This window comes from Equus przewalskii, chromosome 1 (genome assembly GCF_037783145.1).
Source record: "Equus przewalskii isolate Varuska chromosome 1, EquPr2, whole genome shotgun sequence".
NCBI lineage: Eukaryota > Metazoa > Chordata > Mammalia > Perissodactyla > Equidae > Equus > Equus przewalskii.
In genome coordinates this window covers 83243328-83271016 of record NC_091831.1, presented here as the reverse complement: position 1 = coordinate 83271016, position 27689 = coordinate 83243328, and the positions used below count along the sequence as shown (strand labels likewise).

Sequence of the window (27689 nt, the reverse complement as noted above, 5' to 3'; positions counted from 1 at the left end):
AAACATAGATTTTCTGTCTACAATTATTCCAATTCCTAGCAAAAATAATCGCCGTAAGACTAATTTGTTTGCAAAATGTCTAGTCTCATTAAACTGGCCTGCACCTATTGCCGTAAGTGCAGCCAGAAGAGAAATTTTATGTGTATTGTTGAATATGATATTCCAGCTAATGCTTTGGTGATATCTAAGGGAATTTCTTGCCTCCATAATGCCCACCTTGGTTTCTTAAAACAGACAATAAGGAAACTTAGATGCGATTTTTAGAAACTTCTTTGGGCTAAGAAGCCAAGCCAAGCATTGTCCAATTTTGTCCTGTTACAAGGAGAACAGATTCTGATCGAACTTATGCAAATACCTATGTTCTCATGAAAAATAAGAATACTCTATAAGAATTTCTGGATACTAGAGGGAGCAGATGGAGAGAAAAACAAATATTCTTTTTTTGTTTACAAAAGTATGCTTTACCAAATTGCTGTAAGTTATAGATAGATTAAAAGAAAAGAAAAAATTAGAGTTCTTGAAATCTGGAAAACAAAGCAAAAGAACCAGCAATGTTGCAAGCAAAGTCATAAAAATGGTAATCATCTTCGTCAGTTCATTCAGCCCCATGTAGTTAATTTTTGATTAATGCTTGATCTTTAGTTAGCAGGTCTACGAATCCGTTAGTTTCTCTGTTTGAGTTCAGAAAATCATTACCCAGTTCAATGGTATGTTCTAATAGTGATCAGAATCCTGTAATTCTCAGAGTTATTTCCATGAGTCTCTGAAGAGAAGGCACTTCTACAAAAACAGTAGAGTAAAACAATAAGTGTCCGTAAATGTCAAAAGACTTAAAAGTGGCTGAGGTTAAAAATCTGCTGAGAGTTCATTATAATACAATTGACAATGAAATTTCCATTTTTCTGTGACACAACATTGTTTTGGGGTGGGTGGTGGGGAAGATTGACCCTGAGCTAACGTCTGTTGCCAATCTTCCTCTTTTATTGCTTGAAGAAGATTGCCTCTGAGCTCACATCTGTGCCAATTTCCTTCTATTTTCTGTGGGATGCCTCCACAGTGTGGCTTGGCAAGTCGTGGTAGGTCCGTGCCTGAGACCTGAACCTGTGAACCCCTGACCGCCTAAGCGGAGTGCATGAACTTAAGCACTACACCACTGGGCCAGCCCAATCTTCCTCTGTTTTTTGTATGTAGGATGCCACCACAGCATGGCCTTATGAGTGGTATACAGGTCTGCAGCTGGGATCCAAACCTGCAAACCCTGAGCCACCCAAGCTGAGCACACAAACTTAAGCACTGCACCACTGGGCCGGCCTCATACAACATTTATGATAATAATTAGAATTATGACTGATAACATTATACCAAGACATATCAGATTTCTAGGAATTTCGTACCATTTCTGGAACACTTACACCAATAGCATGTATCCATACCAACAAAACCTAAAGAAGCTTTAGCATCTCTTCTTATTTGATATTGCTTCCCACATAATTCAACATATCAAGAATTTGACATGTTTGAGGATAGTTTGACATCTCTCTTTCATAAGGAGCGAGAACAAACCTTTGAGATGTTCCAGAGGCCCTCTGGAAATTCCCAAAGTTAGTTCGTGAGCAAAACAATTTCATTCAATATTTGATTATGGAAAGTTTGTAAAAAAATATTAAAAGTTTTGAACACTTAGTTAAACACAATCTTGGTTATCTGTTCAGCCAAAATGACGAAGACTTCTAAGGCAAACACAGAAAGTTACATAGCTGTAAGAAAACCTTAGCTCTTATAAAATTCCTTAGTTCTTTTAATAGAAAAAGACTCAGTTCTCCAGAGTAATCAAAGTCCTGATATAGACAAGGTGAAGTGCAGGAAATTATACAGTAAGACACAAAATCTTCGTTTCCAGATAGATTACCCAAAAGATAAAGAAAAACCTTTCATAGTCTCTTATTAAGAGCAGACCCAGAAAACTTTGTCGTTTTAAGATATGAAAAAGAATTGCATTTTAATTTTGCCTAGGCAAGCTATGGATATCAAAGCTTATTTTTAAAACCCTTATAGTGAATTTCATTCAATTTTAGCCAGCTTGACCACGTACGATTTCCTCCCCCTTCCAACTTTCTATTTCCATTTACTTTTGATCCTTTAATCCCCTTTCTCATTCTGAAATGACTAGTTATTGTACTTTTGAACAAAAATACTCCTTTCCCTTAACAAAAGTGCCTTTCATAACTCATACCTTTTCTTACTGAAAATACATCTTACTCTCCCTGTATAGTGTCATTTCCCTTATCATTTCTGGTAGTGTTAATTACATATGTCGATTAGAATTATTAACCTGTAGAAACCTTATTTTCTAGTGAAAACTAAGTGAGCAGTTATGGACTATCTTTTATACCAGAATTCTGTAGATTGGTAAATTGATGAATAATTTTCATAATTTTTAGAAGAATATCCTTCCTTGTAGTAAATTTTTCAGTGTGACACAAGGCATATTTATTAACGTACCCAAATATCTTTAATTCCTCTGTAACAGGAAGCCAAAAGTAGCTAAACCTATGTTCAGTAATTAATGTTTCAGCACTTTCTCTTATTTGGAAACTGTTTGGAAAAGGAAATCCCATGCATTGCAGTCCTTTGACCCCTGCCCAGCCACATAAGAACGGACTGTGGGCCCAGACCACTTCCTTACTGAGAGATAAGGGGCCCCTGCAGCCTGTGTCCAGATTATCACCTTATGTGGGCATATCATTCCTTGTTTAACTTTTTAAATACCCATTTGTCTCTGCTTAAAGCATTTGCATCGCATGGTGCCTGGCCAGCCCACTGTTACCTGTCCTCTGTGGGGAGGGGCCCGGGTTCCTTCCACTGTGGCAGGTCAGGTGAGTGCTTAGGCCGATGGCCCAGCCTCACCCATCGCGGGAGGCCCACTGGCCTCGGGGGACCAGTGCCCACCACTGAAGCTGATCTTGCTCTGTCTCTTTATGTGAGTAAAGCATTGTTCCACCCAGTGCTTGACGATTGTGTTTCTCTTGGCGACTCCTGTGCCAAGATGCAGTGGGCAGAAGCGTCAGAATCCTCCCCTGGGACTGGTAGCGGATACTCAGTACTCAGCTCCCACGGGATTGGTAAAAAGGCTAGGTGGACTTTGAATCGCTTCTCCAGCACATTTCTGTTCTCATAAAGACTCAGTCTGTGAGACGAGGAGAGTTGTTTTTAATTCCTCACAGAATTGGGCTGCAGTCTGAATGATATTGAGGGGCTGACCCGCCCACTGACTACATGATCTTCGGTTTGCTGCTTTCTATCAGAGCGACTTTCTCCACATCCCACCATCAGTTATTTGCTCTGGTCTTTTTGATACTAGTCATTCGAACAGGCGTGAGGTGATACCTCATTGTGGCTTTGATTTGAATTTCCCTAATGATTAGTGATATTGAGCACCTTTTCATGTAACTCTTGGCCATTTGGATATCTTTCTGGAAAAATGTCTCTTCAGGTCCTTTTCCCCATTTTTTAATTGGCTTATTTGGTTTTTGTGATTGAGTTGAATGAGTTCTGTATATATTTTGGATATTAACCCCTTAGCAGATACACGGTTTGTAAAGATTTCCTCTCATCCTGTAGGTTGCCTTTTCAGTTTGTGAAGCTTGTCTTTTCCTGTACAAAGGCTTTTTAGTTTGAGGTAGTCCAAGTGGGACGACAAGTGCAAGTTTAGTTTTGCTTTTCTTGCTTGTGCTTCAGACTCATACTAAAAAGTCACTGCCGAGACCCATGTCAAGAAGCTTTTTCCCTATGTTTTCTCCCAGAAATTTTGTTTCAGGTCTTACACTTAAGTCTTTAATCTGTTTCAAGTTAATTTTTTGTGAGTGATATAAGACAGGGGTCTAGTTTCATTCTTTTGATTGAGAGAGAATTCTCAGCACCATTTATTCAAGAGACTGTCTTTTCTCTATTGAGTATTCTTAGCTCCCTTGTCAAATATTGGTTGATTGCGTATGCATGGGTTAATTTCTGGGATTCTCGATTCTGTTCCATTAGTCTATGTCTGTTTTTATGCCAGTACCATGCTGTTTTTATTACTATAGCTTTGTAACATAGTTTGAAATCAGAAAGTGTGATGCCTCCATCGTTGTTCTTCTTTCTGACAGTTGCTTTGGCTATTTGGGGTCTTTTTGGTTGCATACAAATTTTAGAGTTGTTTTTTCAATTTCTGTGAAAAATGCTAGTGGAATCTTGTTAGGGATTGCATTGAATTTGTAGAAGACTGTGGGTGGTATGGACATTTTGACAATATAAATTCTTCCATTCAATAAACACAGAACTTCTTTCCATTTATTTGTATCTTCTTCCAATTTCTTTCATCGATTTTTTCCTAGTTTTCAGTGTAGAGATCTTTCACCTCCTTGGTTAAATTTATTCTGAAGTATTTTATTGCTTTGATGCTATAGTAGGTGGGCCTGTTTTCCTTATTTCCTTTGTAGATAGCTCATTGTTAGTGTAAAGAAATGTTTCTGATTTTTGCATGTTGGTTGTGTATCCTGCCATTTGACTGAATTTGTTGATTAGATCTCAGAGTTTTCTAGTGCAGTGTTTAGGACTTTCTAGATACAAAATCATGTCACATGCAAATAGAGCCAAGTTTACTTCTTTCATTCCAATTCTAATGCTTTTTATTTCTTTCTCTTCCCTGATTGCTTTGGCTATGACTTCCAGTACCATGGAGGATAGGAATGGTGTGAGTAGACACCTTTGTCTTGTCCCTTATCTTAAAAGAACGGTGCTCACATTTTCACTACTGAGCATGATATTACCTTCTCATATGTGGCCTCTATATACTGAAGTTTGTTCTTTCTATACCTAATTTCTTGAGTGTTTCTATCATGAATGGGTGTTTAATTTTATCAAACACTTTTTCTGTATTTACTAAGATGGTCATATATTTTTTCCCTTTCATTCTCTTCATGCGATGCATCACATTTATCGATTTGCATATGTTGAACTATCCTTCAGGGATGAATCCACTTGATCATGCTGTGTGATCCTATGAATGTGTTGCCGAATTGGGTTTGTTAATATTGTATTGAGAATTTTTGTATCTGTATGTATTAGTGTGTAGTTTTCTTTTCTTGGGGTGTACTTCTCTGGCTTTGGTATCAGGGTAATGATGGCCTCATTAAATGAGTTTGGAAGTGTCCCCTCTTCACCTTTTGGAAGAATTTGAGAAGGATTGACATTAATTCTTCCTTAAATCTGTCTTGAAATTCACCAGGAAAGCCACCTGGTCTTGGGCTTTTCTTTGTCAAGAGGGTTTTGATTCCTGATTCAATGTCCTTACTCATTATTGTCTCTTTAGGTTTTCTATTTCTTCCTAACTCAGTCTTGGGAGATTGTATGTTTCTAGGAATTTATCCATTTCTTGTCGATTGCCCAATTGTTCTCCCACAGTTGTCGGTAGTAATCTCACATGAACTTTTGTATTTCTGTGCTATCAGTTGTAGTGTTTTCTCTTTCATTTATAATTTTATTGATTTGGGTCTTCTCTTTTTATTCTTGGTTTGTATAGCTAAATGTTTCTCAATTCTGTTTATCCTTTGTTTCAAAGAAACAACTTTTAGTTTTGTTAATCCGTTCTATTGTTTTCCTGTTCTCTATTTCATCTGTTTCTGGTCTAATCTTTATCATTTTCTTTCTTTTGCTAAGTTTGGGCTTGGTTTGTTTTTCTTTTTCTGGTTTCTTCAGGTGTTATGTTAGAGGGTTTATGAGGTGTTTCCTTTTTGTTGATATATGTATTTATTGCTGTAAACTTCCCTCTTAGAACCATGTTTGCTGCATCCCTAAGTTTTGGTATGTTGTATTTCCGTTTTCATTTGTATCAAGATGCTTTTTTTCCATTTTAATTTTTTCTTTGATCTATTGATTGTCCAAGAATATGTTGTTTAACTTCCATGTATTTATGAATTTTAAAGTTTTCCTCCTGTTATTGATTACTTGTTTCATATCATTGTGGTCAGAAAGATCTTTGATATGATTTCAGTGTTCTTAAATTTATTAAGATTTTGTGGCCTAACATATGATGTATCCTGGCAAAGGTGCTTTGTGTGCTTGAGAGGAATATGTATTCTGCTGCTGTGGGGTGAAATCTTCTGTATACGTCTGTTAAATCCTTTTGGTCTATACTGTTATTCAAATCTGCTGTTTCCTTATTGATTGTCTATCTGGATGATCTATCCATTGTTGGGCATGGGTATCAAAGACCACAACTATTATTGAATTGCTGTTTATTTCCCCTTTTAGTTCTGTTAGCATTTGCTTTACGTATTGAGGTGCTCTGATGTTGGGGGCATAAATATATACAATTGTTATATGTTCTTGATGCATTGACCTCTTTGTCAGTATATAGTGACCTTCTTTGACCATTTTTAGCTTACAGGCTATTTAGTTGGATGTAAGTATAGCTGCCACGGCTTTCTTTGGGTTATCATTTGCTTGATATTTCTTTTATCATCCCTTCACTCTCAGTCTATATGTATTTTTAAAGCTAAAATGAGTCTCATGCAGGTGGCATATTGTTGGATATTGGGGTCTTTTTTTAATCCATTAAGCCATTCTGTGTCTTTTGATTGAAGAATTTAATCGGTTGCATTTAAGGTAATTCATGCTTTGTAAGGACTCACTATTGCCATTTTGTTAATTGTTTTCTGAGGGTTTGTAGAAGTTTTGTCCCTTCTTCTTCTCGTGTTGTCTTCTGTTGTGATTTGATAACTTTTGTAGCAGTGTGCTTTGACTCTTTTATCGTAATTTTTTGTGTAACTACTGTAGCTTTTCCCACTGTGATTTCAATGAGGGTTCCATAAAATATATTTATAACATCCTATTTTCAGCTGATAACAACTTAATGTTGATAAAATTCTTAAACTTTACACTTACTTCTTCCCCTCTCATTTTAGGTTATTGATATTACAGCTTATATATTTTTTTATATTTTGTATCTAATAACAAATTATTGTGGTTATGGTCAAGTTTAATCTACTTATTTTATAACTTTTAAACTAGAGTTGTAAGTTAATTATGCACCCCATTCTCATGTTAGACAATCTGACGTTGACAGTATCTTTATCCTTTCCAGTGGGATCTCCACCTACATGCATATGCTTTTATGATATTAGTTAGCTGCTTCTATTTCCACTAGAAGAGCACCTGATAGCATTTCTTATAAGGCAGGTCTAGTGATGATGAACTCTCCCCACTTTTGCTTGTTCAGGAACGTCTGTATCTCTACTTCATTTCTGAAGGAGGGCATTGCTCAGTATGCTATTTTTGGTTGACAGTCTTCTTTCATTATTTGGAATATATCATCCCACTCTATCCTGGCCTGAAGTGTTTCTCTTGATACGTCTTCGAATAATATTATGGTAGTCTCTCTTGTATGTGATGTTTTGTTTTTCTCTTGCTGCTTTTAAAATTCTCTCTTTGTCTTTGACTTCTTAAAATTGAATGCAATGTGTCTTAGTGTAGCACTTCTTGGGTTCAATTTATTTGGGATCCATTGGGCCTCATGAATCTGGATGTCCACCTTTTCCCCCATGTTTCAGAAGTTTTCAGCCATTATTGCTTTAAATATACATTCCGTCCCTTTCTCTTTCTCTTCTCCTTCTGGGATTCCCATAATGCATATTGTTTCCTTTGATGATTTCTCATAAGTCCTGTAGGTTTTCCTCACTCTTTTTCATTCCTTTTTCTTTTTGCTCCTCTGGATAATTTCAAATGCCCTATCTTCTGGTTCACTGATAGTTTCTTCTCCTTGGATGAATCTGTTCTGGAAGCTCTCTCTTGAATTCCTCATGGCAGTATTTCTATTCTTCAGCTCTGGGATTTCTGCATGGTTTATTTTTATGGTTTCTATTTATTCACTGGATGATTTTCATCATTTTAAATTTGTTAAGACTTTTGTTGCATAATGTGTAATCTATCCTGGAGAACATGTCATGTGCACTTGAGGAAAATGTGCATTTTGCTGTTGTCACGTGGAGTGTTCTCTACATATTGGTTAGGTACAATTGTTCTATGGTGTTGTTCGTGTCTTCTATTTGCTTATTTCTTTATTTCCTTGGATTTTGTTTTTCTATCCATTCCAAAAGTAGAATATTGAAGACTCCAGTCTTTGTTGTAGTGCTTTCTGTTTCTCTCAAACTCTATCCATGTTAGTTTTATAAATTCTGGAGCTCTGATATTTGGTGCATATCTGTTTCTATTTGTTTTATTTTTTTTGATGAATTGACACTTTTATGAATATAAAATGTCCTTCTTTGCCTTTTATCATAGTTTTGTAGTTAAAGTCTATTTTCTATCATGTAGTCACCCCAGATCTCTTTGGATTTCTAATTGCACTGAATGTCTTTTGACTGTTTCATTTTCAACTTATTTTTCAGCTTATTTGTGTCTTTACATCTAAAGTGAGTCTCTTGTAGACAGCACACACTTAGATCTTTTTTTTTTCTAATCCATTCTGCCAATCTATGACTTTTGTTTGGAGAGTCTAATTCATTTACACTTAAAGTAATTACTATGGATGTACTCTGTCATTTTGCAACTTGTTTTCTCTATGTCTTCTAGCTTTTATGTTTCTTATTTTCTCCATTTCTGCCTACTTATGTGTTTACTTGATTTTTTTTAGTGGCCCGATTTGATTCCCTTGCTGTATATTCTCTTATAGATATTTTATTTATGGTCACATGGGCATTAACTATAACATGCTAAAGTTAGAACAATCTAACTAGGATTGATACCATCCTAACTTCAACTGTGTACAAAGTCTCTACTCCTACACTGCAGCAGCCCCATGTGTGTTATCAGTGTCACAAATTACATCTTTACACAGTGTGCCCAAAACATAGATTCATAATGAATTAATGCCTTCTTATAATTCTGTAGACAGTAAAATGTTCAGTTAGAAACCAAGATTGCAATCATACTGCCTTTATATTTATCCTTGTATTTATCTTCACCAGACATCTTTTTATGTTCATATGGCTTCAAGTTGTTGTGTAATGTCTTTCTATTTTAACCTGAATGACTCCATTTCCAATTTCTTGTAGGTCAGGTCCTGTGGAATTGAACTCCCTCAGCTTTCATTTATCTGTGCCTATGTTAATTTCTCCCTCACTTATGAAGGACGCTTTTGCAGAATTTGGCATTCTCACTTGACTGGTTTTTTTTCTTTCAGTGCTTTAAATATAACCTCTACTGCCTTCTGGCCTCCAAGGATTCTGATGAGAAATAATGTTATTGAGGGCTACTTGTATATGACAAGCATCTTCTCTTTTGCCTGCTCAAGATTCTCTTTCTGTCTTTGTCTTTCAACAGTTTGATTACAGTGTGTCTTGATGTAGGGCTCTTTAGTTTATTGCAATTGGAGTTGAGGTTCTTGGACTGATGATTCTCATATTTCATCCAATTTTGGATGTTTTTGACTGTGATTCCTCAAATAATGGTTCTATTCCTTACTCCTATCTCCTTCTAGGACTTCCACAGTGTATATGTTGATCTGCTTGATGATGTCCCACAGGTCCCTTAGACTCTGGTCACTTTTCTTCATTCTTTATCCTTTCTCCTCCTGTCACTCTGTAATTTCAGTTGTCGTATGCTAAACTTTGCTGCTTTCTTCTTCTGCCTGCTTAACTCAGCTAATGAAATTTGAAATTTAGTTACTGTGCTTTTCAGCTCCATAATTTCTGTTTCGATTTTGAATACTTTATGTCCCTTTTCTGATACTCTCATCTTTTTCATATATCATTTTCCTGATTTTCTTTCCTTCTTTTTTTGTCTTTATTTCAGTTTACCTCTGAGGATATCTAAGATAGTTGCTTTAGGTCTTTATCTAGTAGGTCTGATGCCATTGCTTCCTCAGGGGTAGTTTCTGCAAATTCATTAGTTCCTTTATGAACCACGTCCTCCTATTTCTTTCTGCATTTTGTTGCAAATTGTTTTTTTTTAATTACGCTTTTTTTTATTATACTTATTATAATGTGGTAGTCTAGAAATCAGAATTCCCAATGGATACAAGGGTGTTTTTGCACTTTTTGTTGTAGAAGTGTCTAATAGTCTCTTTGTTTTGAGACTTTTCCAAACTACTTTGGCAAAGAATATTCTTTGTTGTGTATGATCGGTGGAGTTTCTGTTCCTTTAGCTCATATTTAGCTAAGGTTTTGACAGACTTCCTTGAATTCCAGGAGCTGAAATAAACAAAACCACCACAAAATTTTAAAACAAAACACCAAGAAGAGCCACATCTCCCAGTCTTGGTAGAATGTTTCTTTGCTGGGGCATTCCTTTATTTCTTACTTAGGCTTACTCTCAGCCTAAGCATCAGCCCAAAGCTGGTTTAAGGTGTTCTCAGGACTCTTCTGAGTGTGATTCTAGCTCGGCATAAGTGTGGCTTTCTCAATTCACCTGTGGCCATGGCTGCTTTTGAACATCCTAATTGATCCCAATCATCTTAGAACAGATTTACACAATAATTTGTGAGTGAAGTCTACATTTCTCCCTTTGGTTCAAGGAAAACTTGGAACTGAACCACTGATCAAGACCAAAACTGCCACCATTCCAGGAAGGAGCGGGAGACGAGTGAAGAAAAATGCCACAAATCTTTCCTACCATTTTGAAGATGGCTGTTTCTTGATTGAACATTTGCTTTATAGTTGTAAACCTTGCATTGTTTTCTAGAACTCCTACAAGTTTAGTGCAGACAGCTTCTGATTGTTTTCTATGATGTTTCTTTTTTGTAATTTATTTTTTATTGCAGTAACACTGGTTTATAACATTATATAAATTTCAGGTTTACATCATTATATTTTAGTTTCTGTGTGGATTACATCATGTTCACCACCCAAAGCTGATTACTATCGCTCCCCATACACATGTGTCTAGTCTCCCCTTTCCCCCTACTTCCTCCCCTCTTCCTCTCTGGTAACAGCCAATCCAAACTCTGTCTCTATGTGTTTCTTTGTTGGTGTCTTTATCTTCTATTTATGAATGAGGCTATATGGTATTTGACTTTCTCCCTCTGACTTATTTCACTTAGCGTAATACCCTCAAGGTGCACCCATGTTTTCACAAATGGCAAGATTTCATCCTTTTTTTATGACCGAGTAGTATTCCATTGTACATATGTAGCACATCTTTTTTATCCATTTATCTGTTGAGGGGCACTTAGGTTGCTTCCAAGTCTTGGCTATCGTGAATAATGCTGCAATGAATATAGTGGTGCTAATATCTTTTCAATCTAGTGTTTTTGTGTTCTATGGTTAAATATCCAGAAGTGGAATAGCTGGTTTGTATGATAGTTGTATTCTTATTTTTTTGAGGACTCTCCATACTATTTTCCATAGTGGCTCCACCAGTTTGCACTCCCACCAGTGGTGATGAGAGTTCCCTTTTCTGGACGTCCTCTCCAACAGTTGGTATTTCCTGTCCTGTTGATTATAGCCATTCTTATGGGCATCAGGTGATATCTCATTGTTGCTTTGATTTGCATTTCCCTGATAATTAGCGATGGTGAACATCTCTTATGCCTGTTGACCATCTGAATATCTTCTTTAGCCAAATGTCTCTTCAGATCTTTCACCCGTTTTTTATTGGATTGTTAGGTTTTTTATGTTGAGATGTATGAGTTCTTGATATATTTTGCTTAGTAACCCCTTATCAGATACATGGTTTACAAATATCTTCTCCCAATTGTTAGGTCGTCTTTTCATTTTGTTAATGGTTTCCTTTGCTGTGCAGAAGCTTTTCAGTTCAATGTAATCGCATTTGTTCATTTTTTCTATTGTTTCTTTCCTGTGACCTTGTTTCTAATAACATGCTTGCACTAAGTGCTGTTTCTTGCTGTTTGAGGTTTATACATTCTCTATTGACTTCTTGTTTTGGGGGAAGAGAATTTAGCTTTGTTATAGGTCAGCTCCTCTACACAATACTGTCCCAGCCACTTCCATTCTCTCAGCATAGTTCTATCACTAGGATGTTTGTGCCTCAGGCCTTAACAGTAGAGATGTCCTCACGTGTCTGTTGATCCTCCTCTCTGCATTCTCATTTAAGAGGAGGGCACTAAAACATGACTGGAGCTCTGAGTGCCAGAAGTCCACATGGCTGCTCTGTCCCGTACTGCCTCCTTCCTAGGGACCTGGAGGTCCCTGTTGCATTTTTACACTGCCCATGAGCATTTGTGTTCTTCTGTATTCTAGATTCCAGAACTTCTTTCACAATCCTCCTGAACTGGCAACTTTCCCAGACTAGGTGGGTGGGTTGAAGACTCTTGCTTCCTGTAAATCTTCTTTGGAAGTTCTTCTTCACTCAGAAGAAAACAGAGGGGAGGAGCAGTGAGTCATAAGAAGGAAAATGGAAAGTGTTACCATTCCTCAGGGAAGGAGTTGCCTTGCACTTAGCTTGGAAGCTTCCGAGAGAAGGTCAGTATTGTGGAGATTGCCAGAGTCCAGTGCTTTGCTTCTCAGCAATTGTTGGACACAGCAGTGTCACCCCGATCTGCCAAGTACAATGGACAAGCATGGGTTTTGCAGCTAAATCTGGGTTCAGTTCCATTCTAATCGTGGAAATTTTGGCCAATTCCTTGACCTGTGATGAGAGCCTCTGTTTTCTCATCTGTAAAATGGGAATAATGCTGATATCATCAAGTTGTTCTAGATTTGGAACTTATGTATATAAAGTGCCTGGTTCATACATGCTCCATGAATGATAATCCTGATATTGTTAGAGTCATCTATGCTTAGTCTCACCACCATCTGTTGACAGTGTAGATGCAGCCTAGAGGAGGCAGATGGAATGGTGGAGAGGAGAAGGATGGGTGGGGACCACACATGTAAACATGACATTCAGGACACTTATGGGCATGGTGATCAGTGGAGGTGAGAGAACGGGCCTCCTGAAGGGTCCTCTGACTCACGTGCCATAATAAGATGTGAGCCAGCATTTCCATGGAGAGAGCCCAGACCAGGTCACCAGCCACGGTTTCACCCCCTACCAGCTGCAGGACGTTGAACAACACACTTAATCAGTGAGCCCTAGGTTGCCCTCCATGACCTTGAATAGTGTGGACCTACAGAGATGTGGGGTTGCAAAGATCTTTGGCCCTGGGCAGGTAGGGCACATGTAAGTGCTTCCTACCTGCACAGAAGAAGCCCCAAGGCCCCAACCCTCTTCAGCCTCCTCACCCTCCATCCAGGGACTAAAGTGGGAGCTGATGGGAGTGAGAAAATGAAAGTAGGGACAGGAAGGACCTGTGGCTTTCCCTGCTGTTCGGGGCATGATGACACCAGACAGTGTGTCCCAGGTCTGTTCCTGCCCCTCTCCTGGCAGTACCGCTGACAAAGCACTTTTGTGCCCAGAGGAGCTCAGCTTTTCAGGCTGATAAGAAAGAAGGGAAATAAAATAATCTGGGTTGCACATTCTCCTTGGCCTGAGGCCCACACTTCTCTTGGGGATGTCTTTTCACGTATCTGTGGGTGCTGGGAAATGTGGAGGAGTGAACAGAATTTGGGGGTGTCATGAGGAAGGGTTGGCCGGTCAGACACAGGCTTCCAAATAGCTCCCCAGCCTAAGGGGTCATGTCAGCATAGGTTGATGCCCAAGAATCCAGGAGTCCAGCAGGGGCTTCAGGACAGGCCTGGACCACCTCTGAGCCTGGAACTGTTGATCCAAGAGGCTCCTGATGGCAGAGGGTGGCAAAGAGCCATGCCCCCATCCACTCACACACACGTTTAAGGGGCAGGAGAGGAGCAGAAGGCTAGGAATGGTTATTCCCAACGGGAGGTGGGGGACCAGGAGAGCCAACATGTCAGAATCAGCATGAGGGAGGCTGTGGCCAATACACCCTCCCTTGTTTCTTGTCTAACAGCCCCACCTAGTGTGACTGACCATCCTGGTTTACCACCCAAAGTCCCTCATTTATGGAAGTCCCTCTGTCCCAAAACACAGGTCTGGTTGGTCACCCTCCCCACCACTCACGCTGATGAAAGTCACCACCAGGGTGACCCACAGAGGCCACTGAGGGTGCGTGGCAGCCTTCAGCTATGAGGGGAGGAGCTTGCTAAAGGGCCTGCTGGAAGGTGGGGAGGCAGACGCTCGCTCAGCCCACTCAAAGGATGCGACTCAGCCCTCTGACTCAGATCTCTTTTGTTTTCAGGTCGGACATTGTGAAAGATAATTGGGAGGATATTCACAAATTTGTGAATGAAACGGCCAAGAAGTACAAAAAGTACGGGCTCTCCATGCTTCAGGGTGTTTTCCTCTGCCGGGCAGAACACCCAGCGTTTTAGACTCCCTGGGCAAGGGAGACCCTCGGCTCAGGAGCACAGAGCCCGGGGCAGTGTTCAGAAGCAGGAAAGAGGGACAGATCACAGGGTTCCTTTTGGTCTCAGTGTCTTTGGTTCGCTCCTACCTGGGAGTCCGGCCACATGGTATGGGACACAGTCTGCCCCAGAGGACCTCAGACTGGGAAAGGAAGTTAAGACAGGCAGACGAGCAACTCAGTAACTGAACGCCGGGTGCCCAAACCAAAAGAAACAAAGAAACAAAAGTCTCATGTGGCAGCGTAAAAGAAATAGCAAGAATTCCTAGAGAAAAAGTCAAGGATGGCTTCCTAGAGGGTGTGACAATTTGAACTAGGTTTGAAGGATGAGGAAGGGCTGGTTAACAGGAGTCATCAAGGAGACTGGTTGTGGAGAGAACAGTCTGTTTGGCTGGAGGGTAGGGTTAACTCAGCAGAGGGCAGGGACATGAGGCTGGACAGGACGGCTTGTGGTCAAGGCCATCGGGGCTCATAATACAAGATCAAGGGACTTGGATTTCCTGCTGTGAGCAATAGGGAGCTATAGATGATTCTTGAGCACGTGTGTGACATGATAAATGTTGTGCTTCGGGGAAAAGTCTGATAATTATGGGTAAAATGAGTTGGAACAAGAGCCATAAGCAGTAAGAAGCTCATTTACCTAGGGTAGAAATTTAGCTAAAAGATAATGAGGCTGCATGGACCAGAAGACAGTGACCAGGGAGAGGAGGGGGAGAGATGTACAGTCGTGTCACTTAATGACAGGGACATGTACTGAGAAATGAGTCCTTAGGCAATTTTGTCATCGTGCAAACATCATAGAGTGTGCTCACACACCTAGATGGTACAGCCTGCTACATTCCTAGGCTACATGGTGCTAACTTATCGGACCACCGTCTTATATACACTCTGTCCTTGACCCAAAGTCCTGTGAATGGCTGGAAACCGGAGAAGAATTTCATGGAGATGAGAGGGAGGCGGAAAAGACTATGGCAGAGGGAACAGGATGAAGCATCCAAAGAATTTCCCAGGCGAAGCGAGGCCAGTTGAGAGAGCGTCATGGAGGAGTGTGTGGGCGTCCATCTTCTTGTGCAAGTGGCATGCTGTGTGCAGCCTGTGTGTGTGTGTTTGAGACAGAGACTCCTGGGGCGTTGAGGGTAGAGGGATGGAGCAGGATGCATCTGGGCACTGTCTGCCGGGGAGCCCAGCATCTCCACTAGCCTCAGAATCCTTCTCTGAGGTGATGGGAATTCCTGGGAGTCAGAAAAGAGTCCAAAAGAAGAGTTGGGGTGGGCAGCAGGGAAGGTGGCATGCACCCCATCCCTGGCTCCACATTAGCCTCATTTTGAGCCTGTGTTTATGGCTTCTCACAAGTTCATGCTTCCTCCCCAGCCCGAAACTGCGGATGTCGTTCATCACCTACTCCACAGAGGGCCACACCCTCATGAACCTCACCTCAGACAGGTAAGTGCTGCTTTGATCCAAAGGCAGGCCCTGTGGGTGGGGCTGCAGGGAGAGCCAGGGAGCTGAGGGCTTCCCTGAGACCTCAGGGGGGACCCTGGTGCACTAGCTATACCCCTGTGCTTCTAGACCATCTCCGCCCTGCCCTCACCTTCCTGAGACCTTCCCTGGGCACTCTACCCTTAGAACGGGCTGGTTGGGAGGACTCCTGGGAGCTGGTGGAACCAACATTCTGGGCCGCTGTGAACAGTGGCCTGTGTTGTGCACCTGCTGTGCTCTGCCCTGGGCCAGTGGAGGAAGGGAGATGACAGTCAGAAGCAGGGAGGAAGGGACGGGCAGCGTCAAAGTCGGGGGGGCTTCAGTTGGGGGGAGCTGGGTCCCTTGGTGGGTCTGACACAGGGGAGCCCGTGAATGGGGTCCTGACCAGCAGGCTGGGCTGAGGTGCAGGAGGGAGGCATGACGTGCCCGCATCCTAGGAGGGCTGAGCAGGTGCCCACAGGCCCGGAGGAAGGCAGTCCTGGGCTTCTGAGTAGTTTGGAGGTTCGAGTTCCCATGGATACAAATGACTGGAACCCAACTCAGAGTGGGTGGAGCACCAGAGCGGGGGGGAGGACATTTAGGACTGATGGGTCCCAGTATTTGTGGGACAGAGCCACTGCTCAGGACCTTGGAGAGAAGCCAAGCACCACACAATGAGCAGGAAGAGCCAGGCTGCGGGGGAGGGCGTGTGGGGGTCCCAGGGCATGGGCACAGACTCCCATGTCTGACTCCCAGGAGAAGCAGGGACTGGGCTGGCGGCTCCATGGCCTAGGGGAAGGCGAGGTTTTGTGTGTGCCTGTGGTTCCTATTTGGGGGAGAGAGACCTGAGTGGGTTTGAGGTGGAAGAAAGCAAGTCCATGGGGAGGGACTCTGGCAGGTGGCAGAGACAGAGGCAGCGGGGACGGGGCATGGGCCTCAGGTGGAGGAGCGGCCCTGGGGGAGAGGAAGACCAGTGCCTCCCCCAGGGCAGGGGCTCAGGGCCCAGACCATGAGAAGCTGTGTGAGGCCCCTGGAGGGCCTCCCAGGTCATCTCTGGTGAGCGAAGGTGGGGCTGTCGGGCGGAATGGGTGTGGAGCTCAGGGGAGCAGAAAAGATGTGAGCTCGTGTGAGTTTAGGGGGGTGATATTTTAAGAGGAGGGGCATTTGCCGAGGTTGCTAGGAGCCTGTGGTCCCTCAGGAGCACAGCTGGGAGCAGGGAGTGACTTGGGCTGCCGGGGCAGCAGCAGGGAGAGCTCGAGGGGGCGAGAGCACAGCCTGGCTGAGCTGGGTGCTGGCCGGAGGCTGGGAGTTGCAGCATACTGGGGGTGCTACTGACAAAACAGAAGACTTCTAGATGTTCAAAGAGGGGGGCGGGTGTGTGTACTGGGCTGGGCAGGGCCTGGGTTGGCCTCCGCTGGCCATGGGTCCAGGCTGCCTCACGTCCTGGGCTGGGCTGGGCAGGGCTGGACCCGGGGCTCTCAGCTCTCCCCCCGTGGCAGCATCTCTTCTGCCTTCAGTGAGAGGCCAGCCTTCAGGGCCACGCTCTCCTGAGCCTTGCTGTGCCCGCTCAGCCCTGTCACATCGGATAAGCCTGGACCCAAGACCACCCCCTGCTGTGTCGCAGTCCCAACCTGTGCTTCTGCATTAACACTGGCTGACTGGCCACCTCCCCATGGCAGCCTGGGGACCATGGCCCTTCCGCCTGCTTGGACAGCCCTCAGGGCCACTGCCCCAGCTTTGGTCCTTTCCTTCAGGACACATGAGGTCCAGGAGCTGAGCCCTCTAATTAAACAGCTTTGTTACTTCCTTTAGCACCAACTACAGAAGGGGGAGAGGCTTGGGTGCACCGAGTCATCCTCGGGTCTGTGACAGGGATGATGGGAGCAGGGGGCATCAGCTGGATGACCTTCTCCAAACTCAGCCTTACCTGTTGGAGGACTGCGTGCCCTCCTGAGGGGCCCTTGGGTGCTTTGCGGTCCTGCCAGTCACATTGTATGTGCCAGAGTCACAGGGCACATCCTAGATGCTCCCACTCCCACATGGATGGTCAAGGCAGGGCCCTTGGTGAGGTCCCCTGAGGTCTGCATACCTGAGATGGTGGGAGCCCATGGAAAGCCAGCTGTACCCATGGGACCAGACATCCAGTGCCCACCTCATGTCTCCAGATGGGGGACATGAAGCCCTGTCAGTGTCAAAGACACAGGGTGGATGGGCCATGACAGGGCCACTTGACTGAGTCCTCTGCTGTCTAGCCCGCTCAGCACAGGGTGGAATGGTGCCAGGACAGCATGGGGCTGGTTTTCACCCGTCAGCCCCCCATTCCACCTCAATCCCCTTTCTGATTTTCTTCAGAAATGAGATACATGATGGTCTTGACCGACTTAAGAATGTGGTGCCCTCAGGAGACAGAAACCTGCAAGAGGGGTTTAAAAAGGTACAGCCCGCTGGCGCTCTGGGAATTTGCTCTGCTTGTCAAGTTCTTAGAGTGCTGTTGGCTCAGCTCACTGCTCCTTAACCCTCCTTCATGTTGTTGCAGGCCAATGAGCAGATCCAACAAGTGCACTCCAAAGGTAAGCTGCCTGCTGACTCCTCATGGGCAGGTCCGTCCCTTACGGAGCCAGGCTTGGGCCTCAGTGAGGCCTGGCACACCCACCTCGGCCACTTCCTAGCGCTGACTCTTGGGGCAAGTTGCTTTCCCTCTCTGAGCTGTAGGTTTCCCCTCCGTGCAGTGAGGCTAAAAGCCCCCTCAGTGATGTTTCTCAGAATCCACGGATCATGTGTGCACATTCTTGGTTCTTAGTAAACATGCGCTCTTGCCCTACCCCTGAGCTGCACGAGAAGGAAGGGAACAGCCCGGGGCCCTAGAGCAGACAGGCTTCAGTTTTCGGAGAAAAGACCTTGCTGTCCTCCTTCCTGACCTCGCTTTTGTCTCCATCCCATTTCTGGCTGTGATTCCTTTTCCCTTTTGCTCCTTCCCTTGATTGACTGTCATCCTGGGACTGTGTCTCCAACAGTGGAAAAGGCTGTGCTGGGCCAGAACCGTCTTTGTCTAGACTGTAGGGTTATAGCTCTTGTCAGGAGAGATGCGTGGGGCTGGTGGGAAAGGCTTTGAGCTGCTTAAGTGCCTCTGACCCGCAGCTGGAACCACTGGGGAGACAGGTGCCAGCAAGAGTGTGGGCAGGCACTGCCCAGATCAGAAGCCCAGCCTTCCACAGAGCCTGTAGGGCCTGGCACAGTCTGGTCTGCCTGTTCCTCACTTTACCCACCTGAAAGGGTGACACTTGTCCAGTGAAACAGCTGGAGTCACCTGTTAGGGCAAAGGTTGTGCCATCTGGGAGTGGTGGGAGTTCAGTAGGAAGGGCCCTGAGCCGGCTCCGTCTCCTCATCTGGAAAGTGGGTCCTGGGCTGAGCTGCTTCTCCCTCCGGAGTGGGATGCAAAGCCCCCCAGGCACTGTGCACGGTGGGTGCTGGGGTCTGTGTGGCCTTTCCCCAGGAGAAGGAGGTGTGGGGGGCAGTGCTGTGGCCCTGGCAGCCTGCGGTGGGTCATGCTGGGTGCCTTTCCTGACCGGGCCACTCCCTTCTTGTACTGCAGACCAGAAAGCTGCTAGCCTGATTATTGCTCTGACTGCTGGACCACTGCAGCAGAAGACGGTTCAGGATGCTAAGAACGAAGTGAGTCTGTGCATCTTTGCTAGCATTTTGCTCCAAATATTTTGGTACTTTGTACTAAAAGTCTTCTTTCTCTTAGGCTAAGAAGGCTCAGAAAATGGGGACTTTGATTTATGGTGTGGGTGTGAAAGACTATGAGGCGTCCCAGGTAATGCCAGTCAGGTAACCAGGGGCCACCATGAGCCTAGTTTGGGGAAACCTATCAAGTTGGCTTTCCCAGGGTAGAAATGAACAAGTGTTGTGTAAAACCTACACACGACAAGCAAGGGTGGAAGAGCTTTCCACTGCGTTCGGGTGGGCTGAAGGCAGATGCCAGGGTCTGGGCTTGGAGTGTGACATGGCGTGAGGCAAGGGCCTGTCTCCTGGGTTTGGGACATGCTGTGTCCTCCAGCTCTGGCTGTGGACCTGACCCACCTCCTCTCTCGTGTAGCTGAGTAATGTTGCAGGATCAAAGAATCAAATCTATGAGGCGCGAAAAGGATTCAAGTCCCTGAGAGACATTATTGGCTGGGTGAGTGTGGGCTAAATGTGAGCAGAGGCATGGGGTGGCTTCTCACCAAGCCTGCCGTTCAGTCTCCTGATCCCGCCACCCCTCTCCCTGTTCCAGCTCGTGGTAAATTCCTGTGCAGAAGTTATTCCCGGGGGCTCTTACTATGTCTGTGTAGGAGGTAAGAGCTTGGTCACTGTTCTAGACAGAAGAGTATTTCTGGGTGTGCGCGCGAATGTGTGTATGTGAATGTGGGTGTGTCAGCGTTAGTACGTGATGTGTGTGAGTCTGTTGTGCATATGCGTATGTCATGTGAGTGTGTGCTATATGTGTGGTCGAGTAGACTGTGTGTGGTATGTGTGTATTCACGGTGCTTGTACAGAAATGTGCATTGGGTAGATAAGTGAGTGTGTTTGCTTGGAGTGTGTATGCCAGGGCTTCTGATGTGGGTTTTTTTATGTAGTTACTTTATTTTCCAGTTTTACTAAGATATAATTAACATACAGCACTGTGTAAGTTTAAGGTATACCACATCATGACTTGACATACATTTATTACAAAATGATTACCCCCATAAGTGTAAGCTTCTTTTTAAATCTCCAAACCAAAAGTTTAATGAAAAAATAGGAAAAAATGTTAAAAGCTCTCAACAAAACACTTCAAATGGAATCCAACAACACATAACATAATAACACTTATCCCATCAGCAAAATGGGGAAGAAACAACCTGCTTGTCTCAATGGATGAGAAAAAGAGCTGGACACAGGCCAACATCCAGCATCCACCGGGAGCGGAGCCTGACAAAGGCGTCCGCACAGATGGCACAGCTAACATCACACCAGGGGTCACATGGGGAACGCCTCCCCCTGGGTCTGAACCTGACAAGGACGCCCTGTCTCCCCAGAGGGCTCCCTGCCCCAGTGTGCGCCCGGCATCCTGTGCAGGTGCTTGGTGAGAGGAGCCTCTCTCTGTCGTGTCCTCGCTGTGTGCGGGCGTGTGCGTCCCCGTCTCAGGCTTTGGTCCAGCTGAGGTGGGTGGATGGGCACACTTCTTCCCCTGGCACCAGCACCCAGCCGGATCCAGCCGGATCCAGTCCCAGGCAGCCAGGGCCAGCCTCTGTGCCCTTCAGGCGGTGGTGCCACAGGCCGTGGGTCAGACAGAGCTGTGGGTGTATCTGAGTTCTGCTGCCCGTGGGCCGATTGCCGAGCATCTCGAAGTCCCCCTCTGTCTCCAAGAGGTAGAAAGAACGATGCGCCCTGGCAGACCTGTTGTGAGGGGTGAGACCAGTGGAGTCGACAGTGACGGGCACAGGACCTGGAAGCTGGGAGGCCCTACCCAACAGTAGCCGGGACTAGGATTTCCCTCCTTGATTACTGGCTCTGCCCCCAACCCCTCTGCTGAGCCCAGGTTGGGGAGGGAGGTGGCTCAAGGACAGGCAGGACGAGAGTCTCCAGTTGAGCCAGCTGTTGGTGGCAGCTGTGTGACTCCTCCCACGTTCTGAAGCTGTGACCTGCACTGCGCAGTGTGGAGGTGGGTTAGAGACCCCTCCACACACACGTAGGGTCTTCTCCTGCTTCTCCTGGTTTAAAGCACCCAGCTGTGCAGCTGGCCTGACAGCCTCATTTCTCTGCTTCTGTCCCCTGGACACACACACACAGGCTGTAGCATCTGAGGAGCAGGTCAAACCGCAGGTGAGGATGCGAGTCGTCATTCCTCCCCCGTGGCGGCCCAGCTGAGGTGACAGGTGCCCACTGCACACCCTCTGCCAGCATGGCCAGCGTCCCTGCTCTGCCCTTTTAATCAGTTGCTGTCTTGTCAGAAGCTACCACACAGCGTGACAGTCCCTTGGAGGGAAAGCACAAGGCAGGGCCCTTGACCCCAAATGGAATAGAAGGAGCCATTTCATCAGTCTGTCATCCTGAATCCGTCAGAGGGCCAGGGGGCCTGAGGAAGCAGGCAGGAGGGACCACTAGGCATGCGGCCTCTTCAGCCTCTGGGGCTCACTCAGGGTGAGGCTGAGGCCTCTGCTGGCCTCCCTGCCCCTGTGCCTGCACTCCACTCCGTCCTCTGCCCAGGGCCCGAGGGTGCTGAGAAGGCCACTTCCCTAACCCCAGGCCGGCTGGTGGTTGGAGGCTTGTTAGCTGGACAGCGGTGCCCTCTGAGGTCCAGCCTGGCTGTGGGCCCCACCTGCTCCAAGGTGCCATGGGAGGGAGGGGCTGGGCTTCCTGCCAGCCCTTCCTCGGCCTTGCGGGGTCCAGGCCACACATCCTTTGACAGCTTACACTCAGGGCACGTCACCCACAAGCCCTTTCCTGGTCGACTGGCCCCTCTGGCTTCCCAGAGCCCTCGGTCTGTCCCCCTCAGTGGTCACCTGTCCTCCAGTATGTACATGCCTGCTGCTTGGCTGCGTCCACAGATTTCTTCTCCTCATTTAGTTTTGGTTTTCTTCCATCCTTTTATTGTGGGATTTACAGCAAAGTGAAAATGATTTACAATGAGCAACCCCTATATGCACTACCTGGATTTTGCAATTGTCTGACCATGTCGTCTTTATCATTTCTCTCTCTTTCTCTTCATCAATCCATCGCACTTTGGGCTGCATTTCGAAGTATATTACAGTCATCAGCCTATATCACCCCCACACCCCTCACTCTGCGTGTCTTTAAGGGAACAGTATTTGCTAACATGTCTCTCCCAAATGCAGACATCGGCAGTGCATCATTTGATGAGTTCTGACAAACACACACACCACTGTAGCCCAAACCCCATGAAGACAGCGACCATTACGACTGCCCCCAGAAGGTCCCCTCGGGTCCCTTCCCTGGCTTTCCCTGCCCCCACCCGCTGGAGGAGCTGCTCTTCTGATCTCCTTCCGTGGACTAGTTTGGGACTCTGAACCGTCCCCTCAGCGGGCTCACGTGGCGTGAACGCCCTGTCTGCCTGGAGCAGCAGACGCAGTGGTTTGGAGAGTCGTCCCTGCTGTGTGTTTGCTGGGGTTGGACGGGGTTTCTCAGCCCCGGGAAGTAGACTGGAGGGCACCAGGTCATTCTTTCTTGTGCGTGTGATTGGCCCAAGTGAGTCTCTGCAAAGAAGCCCAACAGATGGGGCTCGTCAGTGGCGGCACGTAGTAGGGCCCAGTGCAGAGGAGGGCTTACCTCTGAGGTCCAGCATCCAGGAGCCGCACCGTGGCTGGGAGGCCCTCTGGGTGGAGTGGGCGGGACAGGCTGTGTGATGCAGGAGGACCCTGCAGGGCCAAGGCAGACCCCACTGTGCAGTGCAGGGACTTTCTGCCACCAGCCTGGTGGCTGCTGTGCCTCCGCTGTGATGAAGGTGCCCCTTGTTCCCATCCTCCTGTCTCCCGGAGATAAACACCATAAACGGGGATTGTAAATATGTGTGCACCTATCTCTGTGTCCCTTGCAGGGATATTTCTACATTAAAGGGATCGTGCACTACATAATACTTTCCAGCTCTCTGCACAGCATTCCGTCCATGGGGGAACCGAGGTTATTTCTTAGTCTGCCTTGGTCGATATTCAGACTGTTCCTAATAAGCTGATAGTACAAGCCACACTGCCGTGAACATCCCCACAGTTCCCTCCCTGCGGGCCTGGGTCAGATTCCCTGGGATCAATACCAGAAGTAGAATTGCTGCATTAGGGGACACAGGTTAGAAGTTGCTCAGGGATGTCGCATTTCTCTCAGACTCTGTGCCAAGCAGCACCTCCTGTCCCCACACCCCGCCCTCCCCAGGGCAGGGCCCGTCCATCTGTGTGGCCTTCTGGGTCTCATGGCAGTCCTTGCCCCTCCTCGCTGCTCAGCTGCCACCCAGCCTTCTCAGGGGCTGCCCGCCTTCCCAGCTCCTCTGTCTGGAGCCCCAGGAGCCTGGGGTGTCACTTTTCTTCCGGAGGCAAAGCTCTCCTTTCCAGAAGCATTGGTCTCCCTTCCGGGGCGGCCCATCCTTCTGCCCCCGAGAGCTGGTGGGCAGTGGGGCTGGATGTGGGCCATACCGTTCCCTGCACGCCACTTTTAGTCCCTCCTGTGGCTGCATTTCCTTGCGGTGCTTGTTATTGATGGAGGAGTCGGCGTGAGGGCTGCTGGGAAGCAGAAGGAGCAGCTGTGTGGACAGAGCAAAACCCTTTAGCTCCAAGTCTCTTCTGCTCAGACATCTGAAAGCACGCCCCTCCTTCCGCTTATGGAGACTTGCCAGCCTAATGAGACCCTCTGTGGGAGCTGCAGGCCCCAGGGACAGAGGGGGCTCTGCTGCAGAGGAGAAGTGGCCACTGAGCGAGGCCTGAGGGCAGCAGGGGCCACAGGGTGGGAGGGAAGGGCATGCAGGAGAGGGGCAGCCTGCGATTTACACGTGGGCTCCGCTTGTTTAAAACACTGGAAGCCTGACAAAACACGTGACAGGCCAACTTGGGCCCACAGCCCAAGAATCTGTTGTGCTCAAGGCTGAGACTCGCCCACTTTGCTTGATGGGTGGGTGCTGCAGGATCCCCTGATGCGGGAGGCACTGGGACTGCCAGGTCCGAGGTTGTGTGTCTTTCCTGAGGAATGGTCCCCTGTTACCTGACCTTGGGCACATCAGCATCTGGGAGTGGAACCAGCCGGGCCTGGGCCAGGAGGCAGCAGTGGAGGCTGCTGACCTTGGGCTTGCAGCAGGAAGACCTGCATGTCATCCTGGCCCACTCCTCAGGCCCAGGCGCCCTCGCTGCCCTCTCTGTATCCCCTGGTATGGGCCTTGGGCAGGGAAGTACCAGGGAGGCCCAGCAGCCTGGCAGTGGGCCCGGGCCCAGAACTGCACCCAAGCATATGAACGTATCCTGTGGTGTACTGAGTGTGGTCCATGAAGGGCCAGGGGAAGCAGTGGACAGCGGTCACCTCCAGCCTCTGGAACTGCAGCTGATCCAGGATTCCCCCTTCCATGGGGGATGCTCCTGTGCCAGATCCTGGACTCCTTGCCTGCCTCCTCTGAGTCCTGGCCCTGCTGCTGGGATCTCCATGCTGCCAGAGGCACACAGAAAGAAGGGAGGAGGAAATGACCCCCAAGTGTCCACAAAGTCCCACCCAGGCCTGAGTACCCACCTCATACAGGAATCTCGGCTGTCTTTAGCCAGTGTAGTCCAGGCTCCTCTCTCATTTATGTGAAGGAGGGCCTGGTGGGGAGCAGGTCCCCTTAGGGTGGACTGTGGGATTTCAAGGTTGGAAACAATGGCTGGGTTTCTCTTATGGAGGGGACAAGGCTGGGTGGGTTTAATGGGCTCCATGGGTCAGGGGCTATGATGAGGGGCCCCCCGAGTCTCAAGTCCAGCCCAGCCACCTCAGCCAACCCTCAGCAACAGCAGGTGGGGATTGTGCCCATGGGGCACAGAGATGCAGGTTCAGGCACAGCTGCTTCCTCCTAGGAGCCTCCTGGGAGTTCCGTTAGGGGCTGGCCAGCCATCACTGTAAGCTCACGGAGGACAGCACGCAGCCGCACTGACACAGACATTTGATGTTGCCTTTGCAGAATCCTACGAAGTGACGTTTCATTTGTCAAGCTCAGCTGACATTAACAAGGATGAAGTTATTTGCAGATACAAGTTGGGATACTCTGAGCCCTTCTGTAAGTAGCCCCTTCAGTGCCTCCATGTGACAGATTTCTCATGCCTTCCCCTCACCCACTGAGCCTTCAAGTCCCTTGCTGACCATTTGCTGTGGATGCTGTAGGGACAGAGGCAGCGTGGACAAGCAGAGGAGGGACCTGGCTGGGAAGCCTGGCCACCTCCCCTTGACCTGCAAGCCGGGAGGTCTCAACTCCCAGTGCCCCAGGAGTATCTTGGAGCAGGGCTTTCCCCCTGCCGGGGCTGGATGTGGGGTGCAGGGTCTGCCCTCACAGCTTCATCCCCCTTGCTTCCCTCAGCTCTCAGTTCCCTATAGAGCCGAGGACCTAATCTCAGAGGTCTGCTGGTGGGAAGTGGAGACAAGCCCCAGGGGTGAGGCTGTGCCAGGTGCACTGGTACCTCTCCCAGGAAGGTGTGTCCCTTTGCAATAAGAGAGGGTGCCACCTGCCGGCCTGGGGCCTGGAATCCTGCCTAGCACACACGTTGCATGTGTGACCCTGACCCAGTGAGCATTCCGTTCTCAGCCTCTGCTTTCTCTGCAGTAAGTGGGGCCACTATGGTGGGTACACTAACTGAGCTCTGTCACATATGGAACCTGGTTTTGGAAATACTCAGGCACCAGGTGGACCCCCATGATGGCTGAGTGGCTTGGGGAAGCACAGAGCTGGGGCAGGCAGATGTGGTGCCCTCAGCGCTGAGGTGGGTGTGACCTTCCCCCTGGATCGGAGCGCTGGGGAACGGTTGGACTGTCTGCCTCCTCCTCCATCCCCAGTTCGCCCTGGATCCCTTCACTTCGTCCGATCGCATGTCATGTTCAGTGACTCGTCCAGGACCATCTGGGAAACCCAGAGAAACTCCTCTCCCCCTGCACACTTGTAGGCCATCTCTCCTTCTTTCCTTGGGTGCCTAGCATGGGGCAGGGCACTGTCAAGGCCACATCCCCTCCTGCAGAGTTGTGCAGACAGCCTGAGGGAATTAGGTTTCCCTTGGTCTGTACTTTCTCTGAGTCACTCCCTTGCATGGAGACTAATGTTTATCGGGCGCTGACTGCAGCAGGTACTGTGCTCAGTGCCTTATACACACCATCCCCATTAATTCTCCAAAGAGACCTATTGTGACCCCTTTGTATGGATCGGGAGCCAGAGGCAGGGATGATTAAAGGGTTTGCCCGGGGCCAAGAGCTGGTGCAGGAAGAGCTGAAAGTACCCACAGGTGACCCGAGTGCCCAGTCTGGCCTTCTGCCCTGTGAGAAGACGGTTCTCAGGAAGGTTGGACGCCCCCTGTCCCCAGGAAGTGTGTTCAGATGCTTCCTCTGTGGTCTCTGGCCGTCCTGCTCTCCCAGCCTGGAGAGGACAGTGTTTCTGTCTGAGGTGGGCCAGGGCCAGGCTCTCACATGGGAGAGCCCGTCCCACAGTCCTGGGCCCCCTGCTGACGGCCGCTCTGCTCCCAGTCAGAGGCTGGCGGGGGGGGCCCCAGGGCGGTGTGTTGCCAGGAGCTCTGCTGCACTGGGGAGGAGTCATTGGGTTGTTTCCAATTACATGTTACCCGGAATGACACATCCAGGAACACGTTTTAGGAAATAGAAGCATGAAGAAGAAAAATGTTTAAAGAGTTTTCAATATTTCACTCTTAATTAATCTGCTTTTATCATGCAATGTTTTTATAACTTCAGACATTTTCTAAAAGTGGCAACTGAAGTTTTGGGTTTAATCAGCTAATAATGGTTTGAAAACTCCTCTCCAGCCGCCATGATTTGCGGGGCCCTCGGTGTGCCGGCTGCTGCCATCGCCTCCTTCCCCCTGCTCTGGCCTGTGAACACCCTACTGGACAGTCATTGAATTTCTTTGTGGTTTTGCATTGTGCCCCTCAGACACAAATCCTTTCCCCTAAGCATCCTTGGCGATCAGTGTTCATTCTCAGCACCAGTGAAGGAGAAACACAGTTCAGAAGGTCAGAGCGAATCTAGAGGTGGAGCCAGGGAGCTGGCCCACGAGGAAATGAACGAGTCTGTAGGGAAGAGACCTGACCTGTGGTCAGTCCCGGCTCAGAAAGGACTTTGGGCTCAGGACTGAAGCTTCCACAGCTCCGAGTTATGGAAGTGTGTTGAGCCTGGT

At 47.3% G+C, this 27689-nt stretch overlaps 1 protein-coding gene across 3 annotated transcripts in view; it reads left to right on the top strand.

Annotated features, from left to right (window-relative positions):
- LOC103557660 (anthrax toxin receptor-like) overlaps positions 1 to 27689 on the top strand; it is a 43200-nt gene that overhangs the window by 5110 nt on the left and 10401 nt on the right. For 2 of the 3 annotated variants that reach the window (XR_011539193.1, XM_070616170.1), the window contains exons 2-10: positions 14192 to 14263; positions 15728 to 15799; positions 18167 to 18248; positions 18351 to 18384; positions 19407 to 19486; positions 19563 to 19631; positions 19914 to 19994; positions 20091 to 20151; positions 25482 to 25577. Coding sequence is in view for 2 of the 3 variants with exons in the window: in XM_070616170.1 (XP_070472271.1) it covers positions 14192 to 14263; positions 15728 to 15799; positions 18167 to 18248; positions 18351 to 18384; positions 19407 to 19486; positions 19563 to 19631; positions 19914 to 19994; positions 20091 to 20151; positions 25482 to 25577 (647 nt within the window). In the remaining variant the exon portion in view is untranslated. The remainder of the gene's footprint in view (positions 1 to 14191; positions 14264 to 15727; positions 15800 to 18166; positions 18249 to 18350; positions 18385 to 19406; positions 19487 to 19562; positions 19632 to 19913; positions 19995 to 20090; positions 20152 to 25481; positions 25578 to 27689) is intronic. The other variant, XM_070616181.1, reaches the window with a different exon arrangement.